General features: G+C 39.6%; 1 protein-coding gene across 1 annotated transcript; it reads right to left on the bottom strand.

The window, feature by feature from the left end:
* Positions 1-13,151: 13,151 nt before the first annotated feature.
* Spink14 (serine peptidase inhibitor Kazal type 14 (putative)) lies at positions 13,152-16,534 on the bottom strand. The gene is given in 4 exon segments (XM_055622815.1): positions 13,152-13,197; positions 14,025-14,144; positions 15,591-15,651; positions 16,465-16,534. Coding segments are annotated over 4 exon segments (297 nt in total).
* Positions 16,535-20,970: the final 4,436 nt, after the last annotated feature.

Genomic DNA, 20,970 nt, shown 5'->3' with positions numbered 1-20,970 from the left:
AAGCTGGCTCCCACCTCTTTACATGAGCGTGTTCTTTGAAAACTGCATTTGGTGTGATGTTTCTTGAATGTTAAGTGAAGTGTTTATAAAGTAGCGTTTCATTTCACATGTGAGAAAACTGATGGCCAGGAAGACAAATTATCAACTGTGCAGCAGTGGATTTAAAGAGATGGAACAGGATTCTGATTTTGTGCTATACACTATTTGGCTCTCAAGCTTATAAATTCCTTAGTAAAAACATATAAAACACTGACTAGAAGCAGTCCAAAGGCCACCAAGATGACACAAAATCAGCAAGCAAGTCTCCTATGTGGGAGACTAAGAATTAGTTACTTAACCAAATAGTTTCAGATGTGTTGGGGAGGTGGAGTACCAAGTCTTCTCAGAGTCCTTCTTCTCTTAGTCAGGAGCCCTTTCCTAACAGTGAGGTCTATGGGGATTTGACTGAAAAAGAGCAAAAGGTTTTGCTTCATAGTTCAGATGATATTCTGCAATGTGGGCATTTCTTTTCCTAAAACTTAGTCATGATGATAGCATGCCCTAATTTCCATTGAAACATTGATGTGAACATGTTGAGTAAGCGTGTATTCATAGCAGCTGTTATTGTAATATGCAATAACAGCCTGCCTTTGACATATTAATCTTTCCTTAAGTAGCTTTCCATGTCCCATTCTTTTTTCCCCTCATTTATTTATTTTATTCACTTTACATCCTTGTAGCTCCTTCCCTCTTTCCCTCACAGCCCTACTCTCTTTGTCTTTTCTCTTTCCCCTCTTTTCCTCAGAAAAGGGGAGCTCCCTTTACTCCCCACCCCAGCTCATCAAGTTGCACAGGACTGAACCTGCTCTCTTCCCCTGTGGCCTGTAAACACAGTCCCCCCAGAGGAAAGGGATCTAAAAGCAAGCAAGTTCCTGTCATATGCAGTCCCCACTTTCCTTACTAGAGGACCCACATCAAGCCTAAGCTGCCCAGCTACTACATCTTTGTTGGGATCCCAGGTCCAGTTCATGCATGGTCCTTGGTTGATTCTTCAGTCGCAGCAAACCCATTTGGGCTATGGTTAGTTGGCTCTGTTGTTTTTCTTGTGGAGCTCTTCTTACTTCTGTGTCCTTTTTTCTTTCCTCCCACTGTTCCTAAGACTCCATACCCATCGCCCAATGTTTGGCTGTGAGTCTCAGCGTCTGTTTTGAGGTGCTACTAGGTAGAGCCTCTCAGAGGACAACTCTGTCAGAACAGAGTATTATTCACAGTGTCAAGGGTTGGTACTCTCCCTTAAAGTGGGTCTTTGTTTGGGCCAGGCATCAGTTGGGCATTCCCTCAGTCTTGGCTCTATCTTTATCCCTACACATCTCTTTGGCAGGGTAAATTTTGGGTCAAAGTTTTTGTGGGTGGGTTGGTGTTCCCTGCCCTTTACTAGAAGCTAGTTTAGTTAGAAGATGTCCTTTTCAGTCTCTATGGTCTCTGCTACTAGGAGTGTCTGCTGGAATCCTCCTCATATCCTCCCAACAACCCACCCTGACCTAGATTTCCAGCTTGTCATAGAGATGACACCAACCTCAGTTTCTTTTTCTACAGGCCTCTGTCCTTTTGCCCTTGCTCTCTTCAGGTCTGATCTCCATCCTCTTAACTCTCTGTGTCCCTCTCCTATCTTGTTCCCTCTCTTCAGCCACTACCTCTGTCTATTCTATCTCCCCTTCTAAATGAGGTTTATGCTTCCTCACTTGGAAGCATAAGCTGTTATTACTTACCTTTTTTGGGTCTGTGCCTTGCGGTATGTTTATCTTGTACTTTATGGCTAAAATCCACTTATAAGTGGGTACATACCATTTGTGTCTTTCTGGGTCTGGGTTGTCTCGCTCAGGATAATCTTTTCTAGTTCCATCCATCTGCCTGAAAATTTCATGATTCCTTTGTTTTTAATAGCTGAGTAGTATTCCATTGTGTAAATGTGCCATAGTTTCTTTATCCATTCTTCGGGTGAAGGACAACTAGATTTTTTCTAGATCTAGCTACATGAATAAAGCTTCTATGAACATAGTTGAGCAAGCGTCCTTTTTGTAGGGCAGAGCTTCTTTTAGGTATATGCCAGGAGAGGTATAGCTGGGTCTTGAGGTAAAGTTATTCCCAATTTTCTAAGAAAGGGCCAGATTGATTTCTAACATGTTTGTACAAGTTTACACTCCCAACAGCAATGGAGGAGTGTTCTCCTTTCTCCACGGTCTCTACAGCAAGTACCTGTGGCTTGAGATTTTGATCTTAGCCATTCTGACTGGTATGAGATGGAATTTCAGAGTCATTTTGATTTGCATTTTCCTGATGACTAAGGACACTGAACATTTCATTAAGGAATTTCTTCAAGATGCCTCTGTTAAGAATTCTCTGTTTCGTTCTGTGTCCCATTTTTTAAATTGGATTATTTGTTTGTTGGTGTTCTATTTCTTGAATTAATTATATATTTTGGATATTAGCCCTCTGTGGGATGTAGGATTGGTGAAGATCTTTTCCCAATCTAAAGACTGTCTTTTCATTCTATTGACATTATGCTTTGCCTAACAGAAACAGTTTAGTTTCAAGGAGTCCCATTTATTAATTGCTGATATTAGAGCCTGAGCTGTTGGTGTTCTGTTCAGGAAGTTGTTTCCTGTGCCAATGAGTTCAAGGCTCTTACCCACTTTCTCTTCTACTAGATTTATTTTATCTAGTATTATATTGAGGTATTTGAGCCACTTGGATTTGAGTTTAGATCTATTTGCATTTTTTTTCTACAATGTTACACCAGCACCATTTGTTGAAGATGCTGTTTTTTGTTTGTTTGTTTCCATCCTTTAGTTTTGGCTCCTTTGTCAAAACTCAAGTGACCATAGGTATGTGGGTTTATATCTGGGTCTCCAATTTGATTCCATTGATCAACCACTCTGTTTCTATGCCGGTACAATGCAGTTTTTATTACTATTACTCAATAGTTCAACTTGAAGTCAGGGATGGAAATACCTCCAGAAGTTCTTTATTGTGTAGGATTATTTTTAGCTATTCTGGGTTTTTTTGTTTTTCTATATGAAGTTTAGACTTGTTCTTTCAAGGTCTATATAAGAATTGTGTTGATATTTTGATGGGGATTGCATTAAATCTGTAGATTGCTTTTGGTAAGATGCCCATTTTCACTATGCTAATCCTACTGATCCACAAGCTGGACCATATCTCATACTTTTTGTTAAACATTGTTCATCCAGCTGAGGAAACTGAGCAGAGAAGGTGACAGTTCTGACTTAAACATGTGCACATACATACACTTTCCATTTGATAGTTGTAGTGGCTCCTTGTCCACCTATCTATCTATTCATTTAATGATGATGGTGATACCGATGACGATGAAGATGATATTTGGGATATGACATAGTCTGCTAAGTGTTTGGTGCACATGCATGAGGACCTGAGCTCAGAGAGCCAACACCCAAGTAAAAAGCCAAGGTGTGGCAGCAAGCACCAGTAATCCCAACACTGGTAGAAAGAGACAGGAGAATCCTGGAGAGTTGCTATCTATCCAATTCACGAGCTCCAGGTTCAAGAGAAACCTGACACCATCCACCACTGTTCTCCACACTTGCTTGCTGGTCCATGTACCACAGCCCAAACAAACACATGTACACAGAGCATACAAAAATATTCACAGCCTCACAAAAACAAAAGGAACCAAATAATGTCATTATAGAGTGGCGCTCTTTATCTCTGAGTTATATTAAATTGATAGCTATTTTCCAATTAAGTAATTAATTAATTAAAATTTATTCTCTATGCATCCCCGCTGGAGCCCCCTCCCTCATTTGTCCTAGTCCCACCCACGCTCCCTCTTCTCTCCCTATGTCCTTTTCTTAGTCTCCTGATAGGGGAGGACCTCCTCCCCTTCTATCTGACCCTAGCCTATCAGCTCTATTTTTAACAACCATTGCTAAGTCATAATCTTTCTTAGAAATATCTTAGATAAGGAACAATAATTATAAGATTTTTTTAACAAACTTTGATGATCATAATGAGATGTTTATTTAACAGGTCTATATTTTAATGTAGAATTAAAAATGTATCATTTTTGAATGGATGTTTGTATGGAGTATAAGATAAATTTCCATTTTACCCTTTCGCTTAACTAAAGCCAGTTTTGGCAGCTCAGAGAAAAGGCTCTAATTTCTTATTGTGTCCTTTTGGTTGTGGGCTCTATATCGCCTCCTTGGATCTCATGGTTTTCGTGCCATGAGAATATTGTTTGATATAAAAATGTAATATAACTTAAAGTCAATAAGTTGCTCTATTCTTCTTAAAAATTATTTAACTCCTTAGAGTCCTGCAGGTTTCATTTCAGTTTTATTTTCCTATCTTCCTGTGGAGAATGCTGTAGGAATTTTTTTAAATGTATTGAATCTTTGCATTTGTTTAGGTACATTTGTCTAGGTAGGTATTTTAACTTAATTCTGTGATCCATAAATATGGTGTATTTTTCTGATTATTAGAGTCTTTGAACTTTTTCTTGTGTTTTTGTTGTTGTTGTTGTTTGACAGTATTATCTAAATTTTTAGTTGTTTGTTCTACCCAAGCCTTTCTCATGCCGTTTCTCATTTCTGTTTCTTATGTTATGTTTTTGTCTGCCTTTATTGTTACTTTACTATACTAGTCTTTTATAATGTAGTTAGAAATAACTCTATTTGGGGAGAGGAATTTTTTTTAATTTAATTTTTTTCTTATCAGTTACATTTTATTAACTCTGTATCCCAGCTGTGTCCCGCTCCCTCATTCCTTCCCAACCCCACCCTCCCTCCCTCATCTCCACCCCTGCCCCTTTCCAAGTCCACTGATAGCTGGGGGGGGGGGAACCTCCTCCCCATTCATCTGATCCTGTTTTATCAGGTATCTTCAGGACTGGCTGCAAAGCCCTCCTCTGTGGCCTAACAGGACTGCTCCTCCCTTGGGGGGTGGGGAGGTCAAAGAGCCTGCCATTGAGTTCCTGTTAGAAATAGTCCTTGTTTGGGGAGAGGAATTTAAGAAGTAAATATTTTTAAATATTTGGTAGACTTCTGATTCAAAATTGTCTTTTTCTTTAAGGAAACCTAATTCTTAATTTAACTCTTGCTTTCATAGGCCTTCATAGTTTCATATTGACAGATTGTATTTTTTTTTCTGTGAGTTTCATTGATTTTTAAATTTTTGTCAAATGGATGGATTTTAAATATTCTTGCCACACAAAAATAATGAGTCACTCTGAGTTTGCTCTACTTGGTTTTGATTTGTGTTTTTTGTTTGTTTGTCTGTCTCATGATATGCTTTAGGGCATGCATTCAAAGACCATAAAATCACCAACACTTCAAGATACACACTCCCAAGCTTATTGTCATTTAAAAAAATTCAAGTTACGAAAACAGTCTAAGTGTTGAGCAAATGACACATGGATAAATAAGCTATGTGAGATAAAATGGGTGTCACAGTTCACTACAGCATGAATAAGCTAGGAAGACAAGTGTGCCAAGTGCCCGGAGCCAGAGGCACAGGGGTAATATTGCGCAGTCTGGCATATAAGTGATTTTATTTTAAAGAGGAAATTTCAAAAATTAGAGCCAGAGAAACAATATTCTTGTTACAGCGGGAAGGGGTGGGTGGAGGAGGTAGATTAGATCAGAACAGCGGATACTGTAAGGCCTATTGCTGAACACACCACACACTGTGTCCGTAGACGTGGGGAATCTAGCTGACATTTATCTAGACACCCCCTTTCTACTGGCCAGCACTCATGCTGCCAGCACGCGCTATCGTTTGCTACTGAAGGCAGGAAACTCATCAATGTCTTACCCAGCTGCGAGCACTCTGAGCGACCACAACAGTTCCGGCGGGATACCTCCGCTGGTGCTGTAGTGGCGCGGTCTTGGCAGGGTTTGAGGGGGAGGGTTATAGCTACAATGCGTTGTATATACATATGGAATTCTCAAAAAATGAGCCAAAGGAGACAAAATGTGATACACACGCACAGTATACTACTGAGCCACAAAGGCAAGGTATCATCATCCAATATAGCAGTTCACCCAGAACGCCTTCCATTAGCTGTAGTAATACTCATTGGTATCTTGCACGTGTGGAAGGGACGTGCCAAAATTGTTGATTTCATGGAAGTTGAGAATAGAATAGCGGTTTATCAGAAGGCAAACTGGCTGACCAACAGAAGGAACGTTAGAGAGAGAGAAAACATTCTCCTGCCTCATATGAAGAGATATAAAACAGTTACCCATGAGACCTGAACCTGTAAGCACACGCCCCCCCCCCCCCCCCCCCCCCCCCCACCACCACCACCACAAATTCACAGGAGAAAAGCTCCTTCTATGGCCCTGGGCCATGATATTCTGAATGGGGAAACACAGGTGACAAAGCCGAATGAGAAGGGCAGACCTTGAGGTCTCCAGATATAACATGGCGAACAACACTTACTCTGAATGGAGCAGTACAGACGTGCAGGCACACTGAATACGTAGTTTCTATGAATGAATAAGGATGATAACTGTTCAAGGAGACAGAAGCAGTCCTGCTGCTGTATCGTTAGTCAAAGGGGACAGAGAAGAGATCACCCTCGCAAAATAAGCATGAAGAAAGCTATAAAAATCAGTGATATTAGGTAGAGAAATAGAAACAAAAGCTCCCAGACCTCACTGGCATGTGGGGTTTAAGCAGGTCAGATTCACAGAAGGACAGAAGAATGTTTACACTGGAGTTTAGAGGGAGCATCAGTTAGTTAGGAGACACTAATTTTTAGCTCCACGGGAAAAATAGTAAATTTCTGAGATCAGTTGTACAGCAGCGCAATTTCAATTACTTTGAAACATTGAAGGATACACTCCAAATATCTCACCACAAAATACAGTTCTCAGAACATCATCCTGTAAGTGTATACAATTATTAACTATCAAAACATTACATGAGTGAATTTTGAGTTAAAGAAAATTAACCACCGAGGTAAATTTATCTCTTTTACATTAATTTAGTAACAGATGTTATTTGTTTAAATAAGCCCAGGCCCCGTCATTCCTGCATGTTTGGAAACTGCATGAGGTCTGTATCTTGGAATTAACTTGCTAAACTTCTTTCTAACAAGAATCTAAAACTAAAAGGAACATCGCAGAACTGGATGGGCGCTATTAAAATTACTTGCGCACATGCCATTTGTTAGAACATTCATGTGTTAGAATATTCTGCTACAAATATTTCCCCAGCACCCCGTGCCCATTGTGAGACCGTAATGAAAGCTAAGCCGAATGTATATCAGACACTTTCACCTTCCTGTGAGAAATCGTCCTCTGGAGTGATGAGAAGTCTGAAGCTTATGGAGTGTGTACAACTTTGTAAGCGGAGTTAAACAGATTTCCTTTAAGGTGTTGGTCTACACTGCCACCTGGTGGCCGAAGGTTGTTACAAGTCCTTTTTTTTTTTGAGAATATGTAGGATTTAATTTAACCAGAAAGGTAAATACTTGTACACTGAAAGTTATAAATATTGATGAAATAAATCAAAGGAAAAAATAAATGAAAAGACAAAAATTAATGGATTGATAAATTACTCAAAGTAATTGATTTAAGTCTCTTCAAAGCTTTTCAAAGGTATAACTTTAGAAATATCAAAGCACTTTTAGCATTCGTATGGAATCAGCAAATACATAACATAGAAACACAATCTTATTAAAGAAGAGCAAATCTGGAGTCGTCAAAATCCCTCATTTAAGGAGTGTTTCATGACACATTATATAAAATAATTTAATGTCTATCACACGTCATGTAAGCTATTTATGTTGCACAAAGACCAAATATATCTGGGCACAGGGGTCTTTTAAGAGACTGTTTCTCCAAACAAGGATCATGTATGGATGCAAACTAAAGACCCTGCTCAGATGTAGCACTTAGTAGCTCAGTGTGGGTACCCTAGTAAGGGGAACAGGGACTGTTTCTGACATGAATTGGATGGTGGGCTCTTTGACCTCCCCCCCCCCCCAGGGAGGAGCAGCCCTGCTAGGCCACAGAGGAGGACTTTGCAACTAGTCCTGAAGACACCTGATGAACCAGTATCAGATGTAAGGGGAGGAGGTTCTCCCTTATCAGTGGACTTGGAAAGGGGCAGGGAAGAGATGAGGGTGGGAGGGTGGGGTTGGGAGGGAAAGAGGGAGTGGGCTACAGCAGGGATACAAAGTTAACAAACTGTAACTAATATTAAAAATAAAAATAAAAAAATACAAGTTCTTAAGGGTTCATTACAGTTGAAGATCTTGAAAGTTACCACAGCAGAGCAAAGTATCTTATATTTAGGCTGCGATGTTAATTTCTGTTGTAATCCACGATGGGTAGTGATTTGAACAGGTCATACTTAACTGCTCACGTAATGTTAAAGGAATGATGGTTTGAAGAATAAGATGGAGGCTGATTTAAATATATAACTAAGAAGAATATTAAAATAATTTCTTGGATTAAATAAATACAGTATAATATAGTTCATACCTATGATGATGTAAGAATATGTAAAAGTTATGTAAGGAAGTTTAGTTTTAGTATTAAGGGCTTAGAATTCTTAAATTAACTTCTATTGTATGAAAACATGCAGGATCAAATTTAAAAGAAAAATGACTTGTATGAAATGACTTAAAAACCCATATTTCAAAGAAATTAAGATATGTAGTATCTGCTGCTTGGATGATGGTGAGGTCTAACGGTGGAGATATTTAAGGTACATAGATGGCAGGATTACTATCAGTCAGAGATGCTGGCTTGGGTAAGATTAGAATGGGAAAGGTCTGGAAGTGACTAGGAACTACTAGCACATGCCTTTAATCACAGCACTCAGGGAAGCAGAGACAGGCAGATCTCTGCCACGTAGAACTCTGAGTTATAGGTCAGCCTGGTCTACAGAGGAAGGTCAAGGACAACCAGGGCTACACAGAGAAAACCTGTCTCAGAAAACAAACAAACAAACAAACAAACAAAAAGTTTTATTTCAGTAATTAAACATTTGATCTCAGCCAAAAGACTGAGAAGTGATATATTTAAAGATTTCAAAAATGGTACCAAAGAAGAAAATTATCATCTTAGCATCAGATGAGAGACAAGAAAGAATGTGAGAGACGAAGGAGCAGGAGGAGAAAGAGAGGGGGCTAAGAAAGTGGAAAAAGACAAGGAAGGAGTGAATGTGGGAGGGAAGAAAAGGCAGAGGGAGTGAGTAGCGGAGTTAATTCTTAAGACAGGGCTCACTTTGCATGCTGCAGTGGTGAGAGATATAGAGAGATTATCTCTATGAGTCACAGTAGAAGACACTATCACTTTTAGATGCATGCTGATCTCTTTCCCCCCTTTAGAAATGTCTACAGTCAAGTTACCAAAAACCAAACCAAAACAAAACAAAAAAAACCATCAAAGCCTTTTACCAGTTGTGTGTGGCATATTTTTATATAAATGTGTTGCTGTTCATTAAAATCATCTGTATTTTTATTTTGTTTATATGAAATGTTGTGTAGCTCTGGCTGCCGTGGACCTCACTAGGTAGAGCAGGTTGCCCTTGAACTTACAGAGTTCAAGACAGAGCCTGCTCTGTCTTCAGAGTGCTGAGATTAAAGGTGTGTGCTAGGTATAGCCCAGCTAGCTTCCTTCTTTTACTGTACTGAAGTGAAAATGAAGCATTAATACCTCTAGAAGGATGAAATAAGGGCACAGTTTGTGTTTGGTGTATATTTCCTGGTGACTTCACTGTGACAGTGTTAGGCCCTGGACCTTGGACAAAAGCCTCCTTAGCTGAAGCTTTCTCAGTCTCTCTCTTGCTTTTATTCTTTGTGGCTCTATGTCTTCCCCTACAAGGAATGCTAGAGGCTAGGCAGACAAACCTTCCCTTGAGTTCACAACACGAATAGAGCAGCAGGCAACTAATCTTAGTTAAAAATTCAAAAGAGAAAAATAAATGTAGATCTGTGAGACTACAGATGAGATTGTGATGGTAACTAAGGCCTCCAGCAGCCGGTGTCTGGGTGCAGCCCGCCCAAAGTGTGGTCTGGCCAGAGTTGCCTGCTTGCTGGCCAACCTTAGTCATCTAGAGACAGCCTGAACTTAGCCCACCCAGGGCCAGTTGTACCCTTCCTCAAAGAATTGGTAGGAAAGTTAAGTGATAATACTGTGAGGCCTGTGTAACCTCATTTCTGAAAAAGAAACTCTGTCTTAAGGGCAAATGACCTAGGCATAAACTCCAGTTTCAAAAGGGAGAAAAATCCACACATAAAAAAAAATAAATGTGCTTCGACCATCACATCTGGTGATAGTTAGCCATCACCCCTAGCAATGGCTAATCAGTGAATACCTGAAGTTTACCCAGGTGTGTTCTTTACAATAGGATGAGTAAAACAATTATGGTTTGGCCCTCCGGGCAGACAATCGCCTCCAGACCCCCGATATCTGCTAAATGTCAATCAGTCCTAGAACTGCCTAGCTGGAATTTCCTGAACCTGGATGTAACCCTAAATAAAAAGCCCCACTCCCTGAGCTCAGGGCTCTACACTGGAGAACTGCTCTGTCGGTGAGGGTGTGGGCCTGAGCTTGAGCGTGTAATAAAGACCCTACTGTGTTTGCATTGGAATCAGCTCCTTGGTGGTCTTTGGGTCTGCAAGACTTGGGATAACAATATGTATCTGAATGTATACATGGCCCCTAGGATAGAATAGAAACTTCATTTCCTTGGCTTGCCTTTGGGAGTCTTCAAGAGAAAAACATGTTTTCCCCTAATTTTAAGGAAGACCATTTAAAGAAGAGTCATCTGAAGAGAAACGAGATGATTGTGTGTAAACACAGTTCTCACTTCAAAGCCAGTAAAATGGTGTGTTTTTGGAGCCAATGTGAGTGACTGTGGACCAGAACAGACTTGGTTATTCCAAACTCCATGTTTCGATGGCGCGATAACTTAATGAAGCTTCTACAGCAACACAACGAAGAAAAGAGTAAATAAAGACACCTTTCAAAGACATTTGTCTGGGGCTTAAATTCATGCTCAACACATTAGGCAGGTGGGTAACAGAATATTGGGGGCATCTTAGTCCCCAGTGCTACTGGTAACATCTTGGGCTTTTGTTTGGCAGGTGTTGGTGGTGGTCTGGTAATACATTTTAAATTTTTATTTGGTAGTCATAAGTATATTAGATTAGAATCAGAGGTGGCCAAGGAATGGCTAATACAGAGGCCATCAACAGCCCAAAACAAATTATAATTGGACTCTGGACCTGCAACATCCTAACCCTTCCACAGTCACTGAAATTCTAATTAGCTGTTCAGTCTTGCAGAAGTTTTAATGGCAGGTGCTTTCTGTTTAGGAGCTTTCATTCACAGGGGCAAAGAGTACAGGCGAGAGAGACACAAACACACATTTTGCCAACAGACATAAAGCTTTTTGAAAGGAAATGATACCTTAAGCGTATTGCTCTATTTTAACATGAAAGAAAGGGAGCATGCTCACTACTATGAGGACAATAAACACAGAAACGGAAACGATCCCAGGAGGGCAGATGAAGCTCTGTTGCTGTTAGCCTCAACTTCAAAAGTCAGCTGTGGTATTTTCAATATTGTGAAAACTGCCTTTTGTGTTGGATAGCCAACACATTTTCATTCTGCTTTTGCCCTTGGGGCATACAGACACCATTGCACACTGGGCTGGACTGAAAGGAGAGAAGTCCTTTGGAATTCTTAAGAAAAATAAAAACATTATATTATAGTACAAACAATAGAAGGGTCTAGAAAAAATTAAGTACAGTGACATAATAAAATTTTCTTTCCTCTCTGACAATGTGCTTACAGAAAAACTATAATGTAGCATCTAAAAACAAAATATTGAACTCTGCAACACAAGACAGTGAAGGATATTGTTTTTGAGTGTCAAGTTCTCTGCATGGTTGACCTCAGCATTCACATTATGGGAGGTTCTAGGAATAGGAAAGAGTAGCTGACGTGTTATAACCCTGAACTGATGGCACAGAGGTGACAGGAAGGAGACATTGAAAAGGCTCAATATATTGCGTATTGCCGCCCGTGGAACAGAGAAGTACACACATAGAAAGACAACAGAATTCAGATCTTACACAGGTTTCTAATAGGGCCTGCTCAAGATTAAAAAAAAAAAAAATCACAGTGTGACATCAATGTGAGATTAATACTTTTACAAAAACAGATTCATGAATGTGATATAAGATCAGTGGTATTTGAAAAAAAAAAATCCTTTCCAACACCCCAGTGTTCTCAGTGTTCCTGTACCACGAACTTGAAGTAATGGGAGTTGGCATGCTAGGAAAGCAGGATACCTCCTTTCCATGAAGGCCTTTTGATTTTATTTATTTTATTTTTTTTTGATGCTGTTACAAATTTTTCTAAAGGCAATACTTTGTTGCAAGTGAGTTCTTTTCTAATGCAGTCCCAACCATCCTTACTAGAGAACCCACATGAAGCCTAAGCTGCCCATCTGCTACACCTTTATAGCAGGTCTAGATCAAATTTGTGCATGGTCCTTGGTTGGTGCTTCAGTCTCAGCACGCCCCTCTGGGCCCAGGTTAGTTGGCTCTGTTGGTCTTCTTGTGGAGCTCCTGTGACCTCCAGGTCCTTTTCTCTTTCCTCTCATTTTTCCGAAAGACTCCCTATGCATCACCCAATGTTTAATTTTTTAAATGCCACAGAAATAAAGACAGATTTGATCTAAGGAAGCCCTAGATGTTTAAATAAATAAGGCCACCATTGATAATGTTAGCCAGCTGATCTGTTATTTGTTTTTGGCCTATGCTTCAAATATTCAATCTGTTGTACTGCCAAAATATGAGACACAGAGCCAAGACACAAGTTAAGATGTTCAGGAAAGTTTGTTTATTTATTTGTAGTGATCAGGATTGATGGCAAAGTTCTTCAACTTGCAAGAAGATGTTTTCAAATGAGCTAATCTCCAGGCCAGAATAGTTTACATACTAATGAAAACACAAAAGGACCCTCGAGCCATCAACTTCTAATAGGTCTTTGTCACCAAGAATCTATGAAAGAAAAGGTAAAGGAAGAAATAAGGCAGAAGAAAGAAGAGGCTGTGCTGGAGAGAAATGGAAAATATCTTCTTGTACATCTAAGTTCACTCATTTAGCGCCTTCCATTGTAGAGATATCTAATTCTCCCATGAGACTTCCTAAATGAAGGCATAATAAGCATCTTATTAAGACATTTGACTTGGAGAAATTAAGATACAGACTATAAAGGAAACTGCTCTCAGTAAAGGCCAGGGCATTTGCTACTGAAAATCCATACGATCTTTTTGGAAATAGTCTCCCTGAGTGAGCCTGAGGTTGTGATCTGTGGGGTATAACTGCCATCTCTATCAGCAAACACTCACCCTTTGGCACAATTAGTAATTAGGGTTTGACTCAGAATTCATGAAATCTCCTCTTTGCTCCTTGCACAAAATTACCTAAGGATTGTTAGAGTAAGGGTTCCAATCTGACACTATGAAGGATGGGCTTTTTCTTGTGAAATATTCTGCCTTACACGATAAAAGCTAAAATCACTGTGGCATTGCAGTCTGTGTGTCTAATGACTGATGTCCTGTCACAGAATTTAAGGATCTCAGTGATCAGTCACAGGCAATTGTCCAAAGTCTGCTGTTATACTAGTACAGGTCACAGAGGCATCAGAAAATATCTAACAAAAGATAAAAGTAAAACTTGTACTAAAAATCAAAGTAGTGGGGATTAGAGTTTCTTCTGGGAATTTACGGGAGAATCAGGACTAAGAGAACGCACAGAAGGGGTAACATTCAGTCTAATTGAGCCTACCCTAGATGCCAGGAGAACCTTCTGTTACTATGGCTCATTTAAGGAGGGACTGATTGCTGTCTCCATCAATGGGAGAGCAAGACCTGTCTCAGGGCTGCTGGGCTTGGCTGGGGCAGGATGGACAGAAGTCATAACCAACAAGTTTAGTCTTAGTTTCCCTTTTGCCACCCCACAGAATACTTACAAGCTCTCAAGACACCAGAGGCAGGGATTTGCATAGGTTACCAAATTTTTGTCACAGATAGGTTGTTTTATGCCAGGTCAGAGGTCTATTGTTTTATTGAACCAATTCAAATTTACTTTCGTGTTAAGGACATTTGTTTTGAAGTAGAGCAGAAAAAAAATAAAGAGATAATTAGAACCCTCTTTGAACAACAGGTCATTTATGGATTGTATTAGGGGAATCTATAACAAGTTAGAATCCTATTCCAATATCCAAGCCTCTCCTAGTATATCTAAATATAGAGCAGTGGTACTAGAATCTATCTACTCTCTGTCTGATAAGTATCAGTTCCAATAGTCAGGAACTCCTACAGACCTGGTAAGGTATAGTGAGGGAAAAGAAAACAGTTAAATTCATGAATGAAGCAAAGCTAAAGTCACAAGCACTTCTAACAGGAAGGAATACTATGCAGCAAATCTATAAAAGCACAAAAGAAATAATCTTTAATTTATCTTTTATTTCACTAATCACACATGTGTTGGTCCCATGATACACACAAAACTGAGACAGATATGAACAAAAAAAAATCCTTCTGTGTTACTCATAATGAAGTTGCAAACAGAATTTGAGCCTCTGCTCAGAGATTCCTCATTCCTTTACATTTTCCTGCTTCTAGAATCCAAGAGATTGCCGCTTTCCGTATTTTCAACCTAGGAGCATGTGCTCTGTCCATTCTCTCTACAAAAGCACAAGTCCTCAAGAGCAGGAACTTTGTGAACACTCAAGTCCATGGGCCCCTAAGAACTCCTCACACCTGACAGATGGAAACTGTCATCATTCAGAAACAGTTTCCAAATACTCCTGGATTCTCTCTCTGTGTCTCTCTGTCTGTCTCTCTGTCTCTCTCTTTCTCTCTCTCTCTGTATGTGTGTGTGTGTGTGTACATTTGGCTTGATTCCTAGGTTAGATCACTCAATTGTAGACTTTAGCCACCAGTGGGGGGGGGGGGGAGCTGTAATCCTCATGTTAATAGACCTTGAAGAATTGCATAAATTGTATTGCTGTAGTAAATTTTGAAGTAACATGTCTTAAAGAATCAGATTTACTGGAGCATAGATGCCCTATGATCCCGGCACCCATGTACCTTTATGTACCTTTAGCCAACAGCAGTTTGAGTGAGTTCTGAAAAGGAAAATGAAAGAAGACAGGAAATTGTTAGGGAAACACAGAGGGGTCTAAGAGAGGGAGTAGACAAGATAGGACGCATATGCCTATATGGAATTCTCAAAGAATAGATAAATAAAAGGTTGAAATATTAGATTCAGAGCCTGGAGAGATAACTGAGTGGTTAAAAGCACTAGTTGCTCTTGCATAGGACAAGGGTTTCATTTCCAGAAGCCTCATGAAAGCTTGTAACAATTGGTAACTCTAGTTCTAAAAGGGCCAGGGTCGGTTCCCTTTTCTTTTTTATCCCCTGTGAGCACTTGGCACCTACATAGTACACTTACATAGAAGCAGGCAAAACACTCAAACAATTTTTTAAAAAAATCCTTTGAAAATTGGATTCAAATTGAGTCCTGGAAAATCTGGTAGGCAATTTATACCTTAATAATTCCATGTGGTGGCCACCAAACCCGAGCACCTGGTCCTAGAGAATGCATAAATATGTTACAAAATTCAATTCCTGGTAAACCGTAACCTAATCTTTTCACAGAATAAAATAACTCAAATTCCCTACTAAGTAACCTCGAGGTAATTGAAAACATGACGTCATTTATACATTTGTTCATTCCTTTTAAAAATGTGGACCGACACTCCTGCTCCTGGAGGTAATCAGCAGAGCGAATCCTCATCCCCAGGGAGGCTGCAGGCCCGCAGTTTCAACTGCTTTTGTTGATTTAATCCTAGCCAAGCTGGAGAGGATTCCGAGCTACTGGTGAGGAAAGATAGGGGAAATGACAGCACATTAGGATCTTTTGGGTTGGACCCCACACTTTACAGGGAGGAAAAGCAACAACTTTAATTTTATATTCAGGAATTTTCGGTAGAATCCCTGTGCTCCTTGGGGTTCGCAGTGTAGTCTCTTCTCTAGAGAAGTCACAGAGACCCCGAGCACCTGGAGGGGGACGGGGAGGCATTTTCAAGTATTTTGGATGTGTGTTCTGGATGAAGACGTACTGCTGGTCACTTTCATGAGCTACCTCCCTGAATGATTTCTTCTGTGTGTTAGGTCCCATAACCTGCATATAATGGATAGAAAAGACAAAACTCTATCTCTCTGAACCAGACTCTACTGTATCTCTCAGTATATATGTGTGAGCAAGCATGTAGGTAGTTGTGGGTAGCTATATTCATATACCTTTTTCACTAAAATCGTTTCCAATTTAAAGCATTTTCTTTACATTGCAATGTTAACATCCACAAAATTTTGCTTTTCTAAAGAAAAAGCAAAATTACTCACCAGACATGAGCACCAAATGGAGCATACTGAAGAACAAAAGTGACCATAGTACCTTAAAATATTTGAGCATTTTTTTCTTCTGGTGTAACCGTGGAATCATGGCCTCAGGATGCCACTTTTTGATACAATTACCCAAGGGGACATATTCAGAATGTTAAACAAAACTTTTGAAAGAACAGCCCACTGCACGCTCTATTTTAAAATCCTATTCTACCCCACTTCAACAATAAATATCTATGGAAAATTAAACTCTGTCTGATCATCTGAGAGATTAAAAGATTAAAATTATTGAGCTCAGTGACAAACCTATGAATACTCAGAAAATAGATAGGGATCATAAGTTTCTATTCTGTGTACAATTGCACTATTTTAGTTTTGGGGACGTTTTGCATCTCTTGAGAAGGAAACTCTTTATACTAAGTTCCATTCACATTTCTTTCTTGGAAACCAAAATGGAGCAACTATAGGTTTCTAGGCATTTCTGAAGCAATAGGAAGAAGAAAGTATACTATCTTATGACATAGAAATGGGATCTTAGGCTCTGCTGAGAATTTTCTCGCTGAATATTAAACTCTTTTGGGGTATTTAGGGATGCTGAGTAGAAAAAAATCCATCATGTCACCATCTCCAGGAAATCCAAGCTCTATTACTGAAGACATTATAGTGTCTCCGGAGATAGCACTCTCTATGATGACTGGCATTTTTGGTAAGATATCCTGTTTTCCCTTCTCTTGAGACAACTTAGGGCACTATAGTCTTTCTAAACATATCACTGTATCATCCTACCATCCCCCTAGATTCTTTAGGAATGGAGCAGCAACAGTAAAAGCCATAAGTTCAAAGACATCAACTTTCCATGCTCCATGCTTCAGTGGACCCACCTGAATAGAAGGAGATGGAATTAATGAGTTCCTTTTCGGCTGTGACTTCTTTAAAGCTCAACTGTTGGTTTGGGCCTCCTGAGAGGACAATGGCTGCGTAGAAGAAGCCACTGAGGCGTTGTGTGCTGGGCTGAGCAGGCTCTAGTAGGTCCATCATGATTCTCATCAGGTCAAGTTCAGAGCTCAGCCGGGATATTGAAAAGGACTTGAGAAGGGTGAGAACTGATCACCGGAAATAGCGGCCAGGGTACCATGTGAGCATGTACTACAGATGGATAGAGCATAACCAAACATACATGTCCCCCAATTGTTAAGGCTTGTCAGACAGAATGAAAAACACACAATGGAACACCTAAGGTAGGAATGGCTGGAGCAGTGATATGCAGTGGTGTGTGAGAGCCAAGATGACCTCTGCAGTGGGTATAGCCTGGTCTCTCAGGCAACCTGAGCCTTTGCATTGCTAATAGGGACAGTGATAGCATGGTGGAGCTCCTTCTCTTGCCTGAGTTTTATACTCCTTCCTGGTTTTCTTTTTTTAAAATTTTTTTATTTAACTTTTATTAATTACACTTTATTCATTTTGTATCCCCCCATAAGTCTCTCCCTCCTTCCCTCCCTATCCCACCTTCCCTCCCCTTTCTGCATGCATGCCCCTCCCCAAGTCCACTGATAGGGGAGGTCCTCCTCTCCTTCTTTCTGATCTTAGTCTATCAGTTCTCATCAGAAGTGGCTGCATTGTCATCTTCTGTGGCCTGGTAAGGCTGCTCCCCCCTCAGGAGGAGGTGATCAAAGAGCAGGTCAATCAGATTATGTCAGAGGCAGTCCCTCTTCCTATTACTATGTAACCCACTTGGACACTGAACTGCCATGGGCTACGTCTGTGCAGAGGTTCTAGGTTATCTCCATGAATAGTCCTTGGTTGGAGTATGAGTCTCTGGGAAGTTCCTGTGTTCAAATTTTCTTGTTCTGTTGCTCTCCTTGTGGAGTTCTTATCCTCTCCAGCTCTTGCTATTTCCCACTTCTTACATAAAATTCCATTCACTCTGCCCGACAGTTGGCCATCAGGCTCAGAATCTGCTTTGATAGTCTGCAGGGCAGAAGCTTTCAGAAGCCCTCTGTGGCAGGTTCCTAGGTTGTTTCCTGTTTTCTTCTTCTGGCTTTCAGAGGCCCTCTGTAGCTGGTTTTCTATAAAAAGAAAAAAAAATCCTTTTGCTTTCTTCTATGAAGGAAAAACATATTCATTGAGAAAATTGGAAGATAGACTTTTTAAAAAAGGAAAAAGACATGGAGTCTCACAAGCCAGGAAGACGTGTTAAAAATGTTGATTTACAAATTCCACTTTTAAATTATACATACAAATAATAACAGATAATATACTCTTTATTCCAATATTCAATCTTATTTTCAGTATACATTGGTTTGTATTTTTTAATTAAAAATAAACTCTGCTTTTTTTTTTTTTTTTTAGTTTAAAATGGTCATTTAAAGCTCACGCTTTATGCTACAGCCCACCACATAGGTGATTGATAAGTTATTCATTGTTGTTCATTATGGTGATTCTGATTTTTGATTGTTATTAAAATTCTATAATAACAATTTGCATTTGCATCCATTAATTTATCTCTTATCCATTTTAATATGCTTATATATAAGTATATTGAAGATTATGAAAATAATCTGGGCAATCTAAAATACAGAAGTGAATTCCATATGCAGAAGCTAAATTAAAGAAATAAAAACAGTTAAGTAGAGGGTGGATTATTGGGGATGAGAAAGGGAACCAGCTGGAGGGTGACAGTAGGGGCAGTAGAGGGAATGAGTATGATTCAAATATACTATATGCATGCATAAAATTGCTGTAATGAAAGCTATGGTTCTGCACAACTAGCATCTGCCAGTAATGTTGTCATCTAGTTTGTATGTTATATCTACAATGCAGGCAATTTTGACAACAATGCAATAATATTAGATGAATGATTTATTCCTCAGTTCAGAGAAAAGAGACATACCACTGTTTAGGGAGGTTCACAGATATTGAAGCAGATCTGGTAACAGTATTTTGTCAATATGGAAAAAAATTTCTTCCCTCTGCATTATACAAATTTCCCTATACATTTATTTTGATGACTTTTAGCCATGGCTATTGATTCAGGTGTCATAGGGTTAGAGTGACAGACTCATCCATTGTTAAAAATAAAAATGAATGTGAGATTACTTTCCACTTGAGAATAAATAATTCACTTTGATTTATCGCAAAATTCATTAACAGCTTATTAATGACCTGATGAGTTCCACGGGCTTGTAGAAGTTAGGATTCTGACTGGTCAGTACTGGTAAGGAATTCTGGAAACACAGGGTGAAAACACATAGCCTTTCTCTTTCTCTAAAGTAGCCAATGCCACAGCTAGACAAAATCACTAAGTAAATAATTATGCAGGCTCAACTTTCAATACTTGAGTTTTCTGAGTCTTATGACATTAGCACTGAGAAATAAAACAATAAAACCTACAGATACAATGGGTCAGCTATAGCAGAGTACTGACCATGTAAGATAAATTTGATTTTATATTTTGGCCACATAGCTTCTGTAAGGTCTTTAAACCCCAAGACCTTAGGAAAAAAACAAATCCTGTATGGAAGAAAAAATATCTTTAGCATTTTCAGACCCTTTCAAATCTTAGTAGAATTGATATTGAGAGAAAAAAATAGATACTGATTAATGATCAGACCTGTTTTAGGGCACCCCAATGTATGCTTTTTGTCATTTATTGCAACAATGAACCAATTTTAAAGAGACAGCATGATCTGATTCTTAATTATGAAATAATTCAACTTAGTTGTTCACATGCTCAGAAATCCCCCAAAAACACCAAACTGAAAGCAAAATTATAAGCTCAGAGGATCTGATTCAGAGCCATGCAAGCCCTGTGCTTCAGTCTCCTGGGGTTTGTATGAGCTTTTCTCTCGTTGGTTTAGAGGGGTTTGTGTTCTTGGTGTCCTCCCTCCCTCTGGCTCCTAGGTCTTTCCACTTCCTCTTCTGTGGGGTTCCTGAGCTCTGAGGAGAGGGATTTGATGGAGACATCCCATTTAGGGCTGTGTGTTCTAAGGTCTCTCACTATCTGTGTAATATCTGCTTGCGGGTCTCCATATTTGTTTCCACCTTCTGCAGGAGGAACTATCTCTGATGATAGATGTACAGGTCACCGATTTATGAGTCTAGCCAAATATTATTAGGTAAGGAGGCATGAGGTCCACATACCTACAGATAGCAATAGGAAAACCAGAATTGTTAAACACAGATGCTTTCCTCTTCAGGAGAAGGAATGTGCATAGCTGTTTTCCACCCAGAACCCTGGGAATGGAAGTTTTTCTTTGGTGATCTTTGCCACACTATAGAGCCAGCCTTCACTGAATCCCTCTTTTCCTGAGCAGATTCTTCTCAGTCAATAGTACCCATCCTCAAGCTTATTACAAACCCTTCTACCCTAGGCCCTTATCCTGAGCACTGTTTCTCAGTCACTTTGAACTCATTCTTGTGGACGAGGTAATACATACTTTGAAAAGGATACATGCTTTTTGCTTTTCAAGGGAGTTTGGATGTAGTCACACCCCAAGTTTTATTGTG

Source organism: Psammomys obesus, unplaced genomic scaffold, assembly GCF_907164565.1.
Source record: "Psammomys obesus unplaced genomic scaffold, mPsaObe1.curated_primary_1811, whole genome shotgun sequence".
Lineage (NCBI taxonomy): Eukaryota > Metazoa > Chordata > Mammalia > Rodentia > Muridae > Psammomys > Psammomys obesus.
Note: the sequence above shows the minus strand (reverse complement) of the source record. Positions and strands in the feature narration are given on the sequence as shown.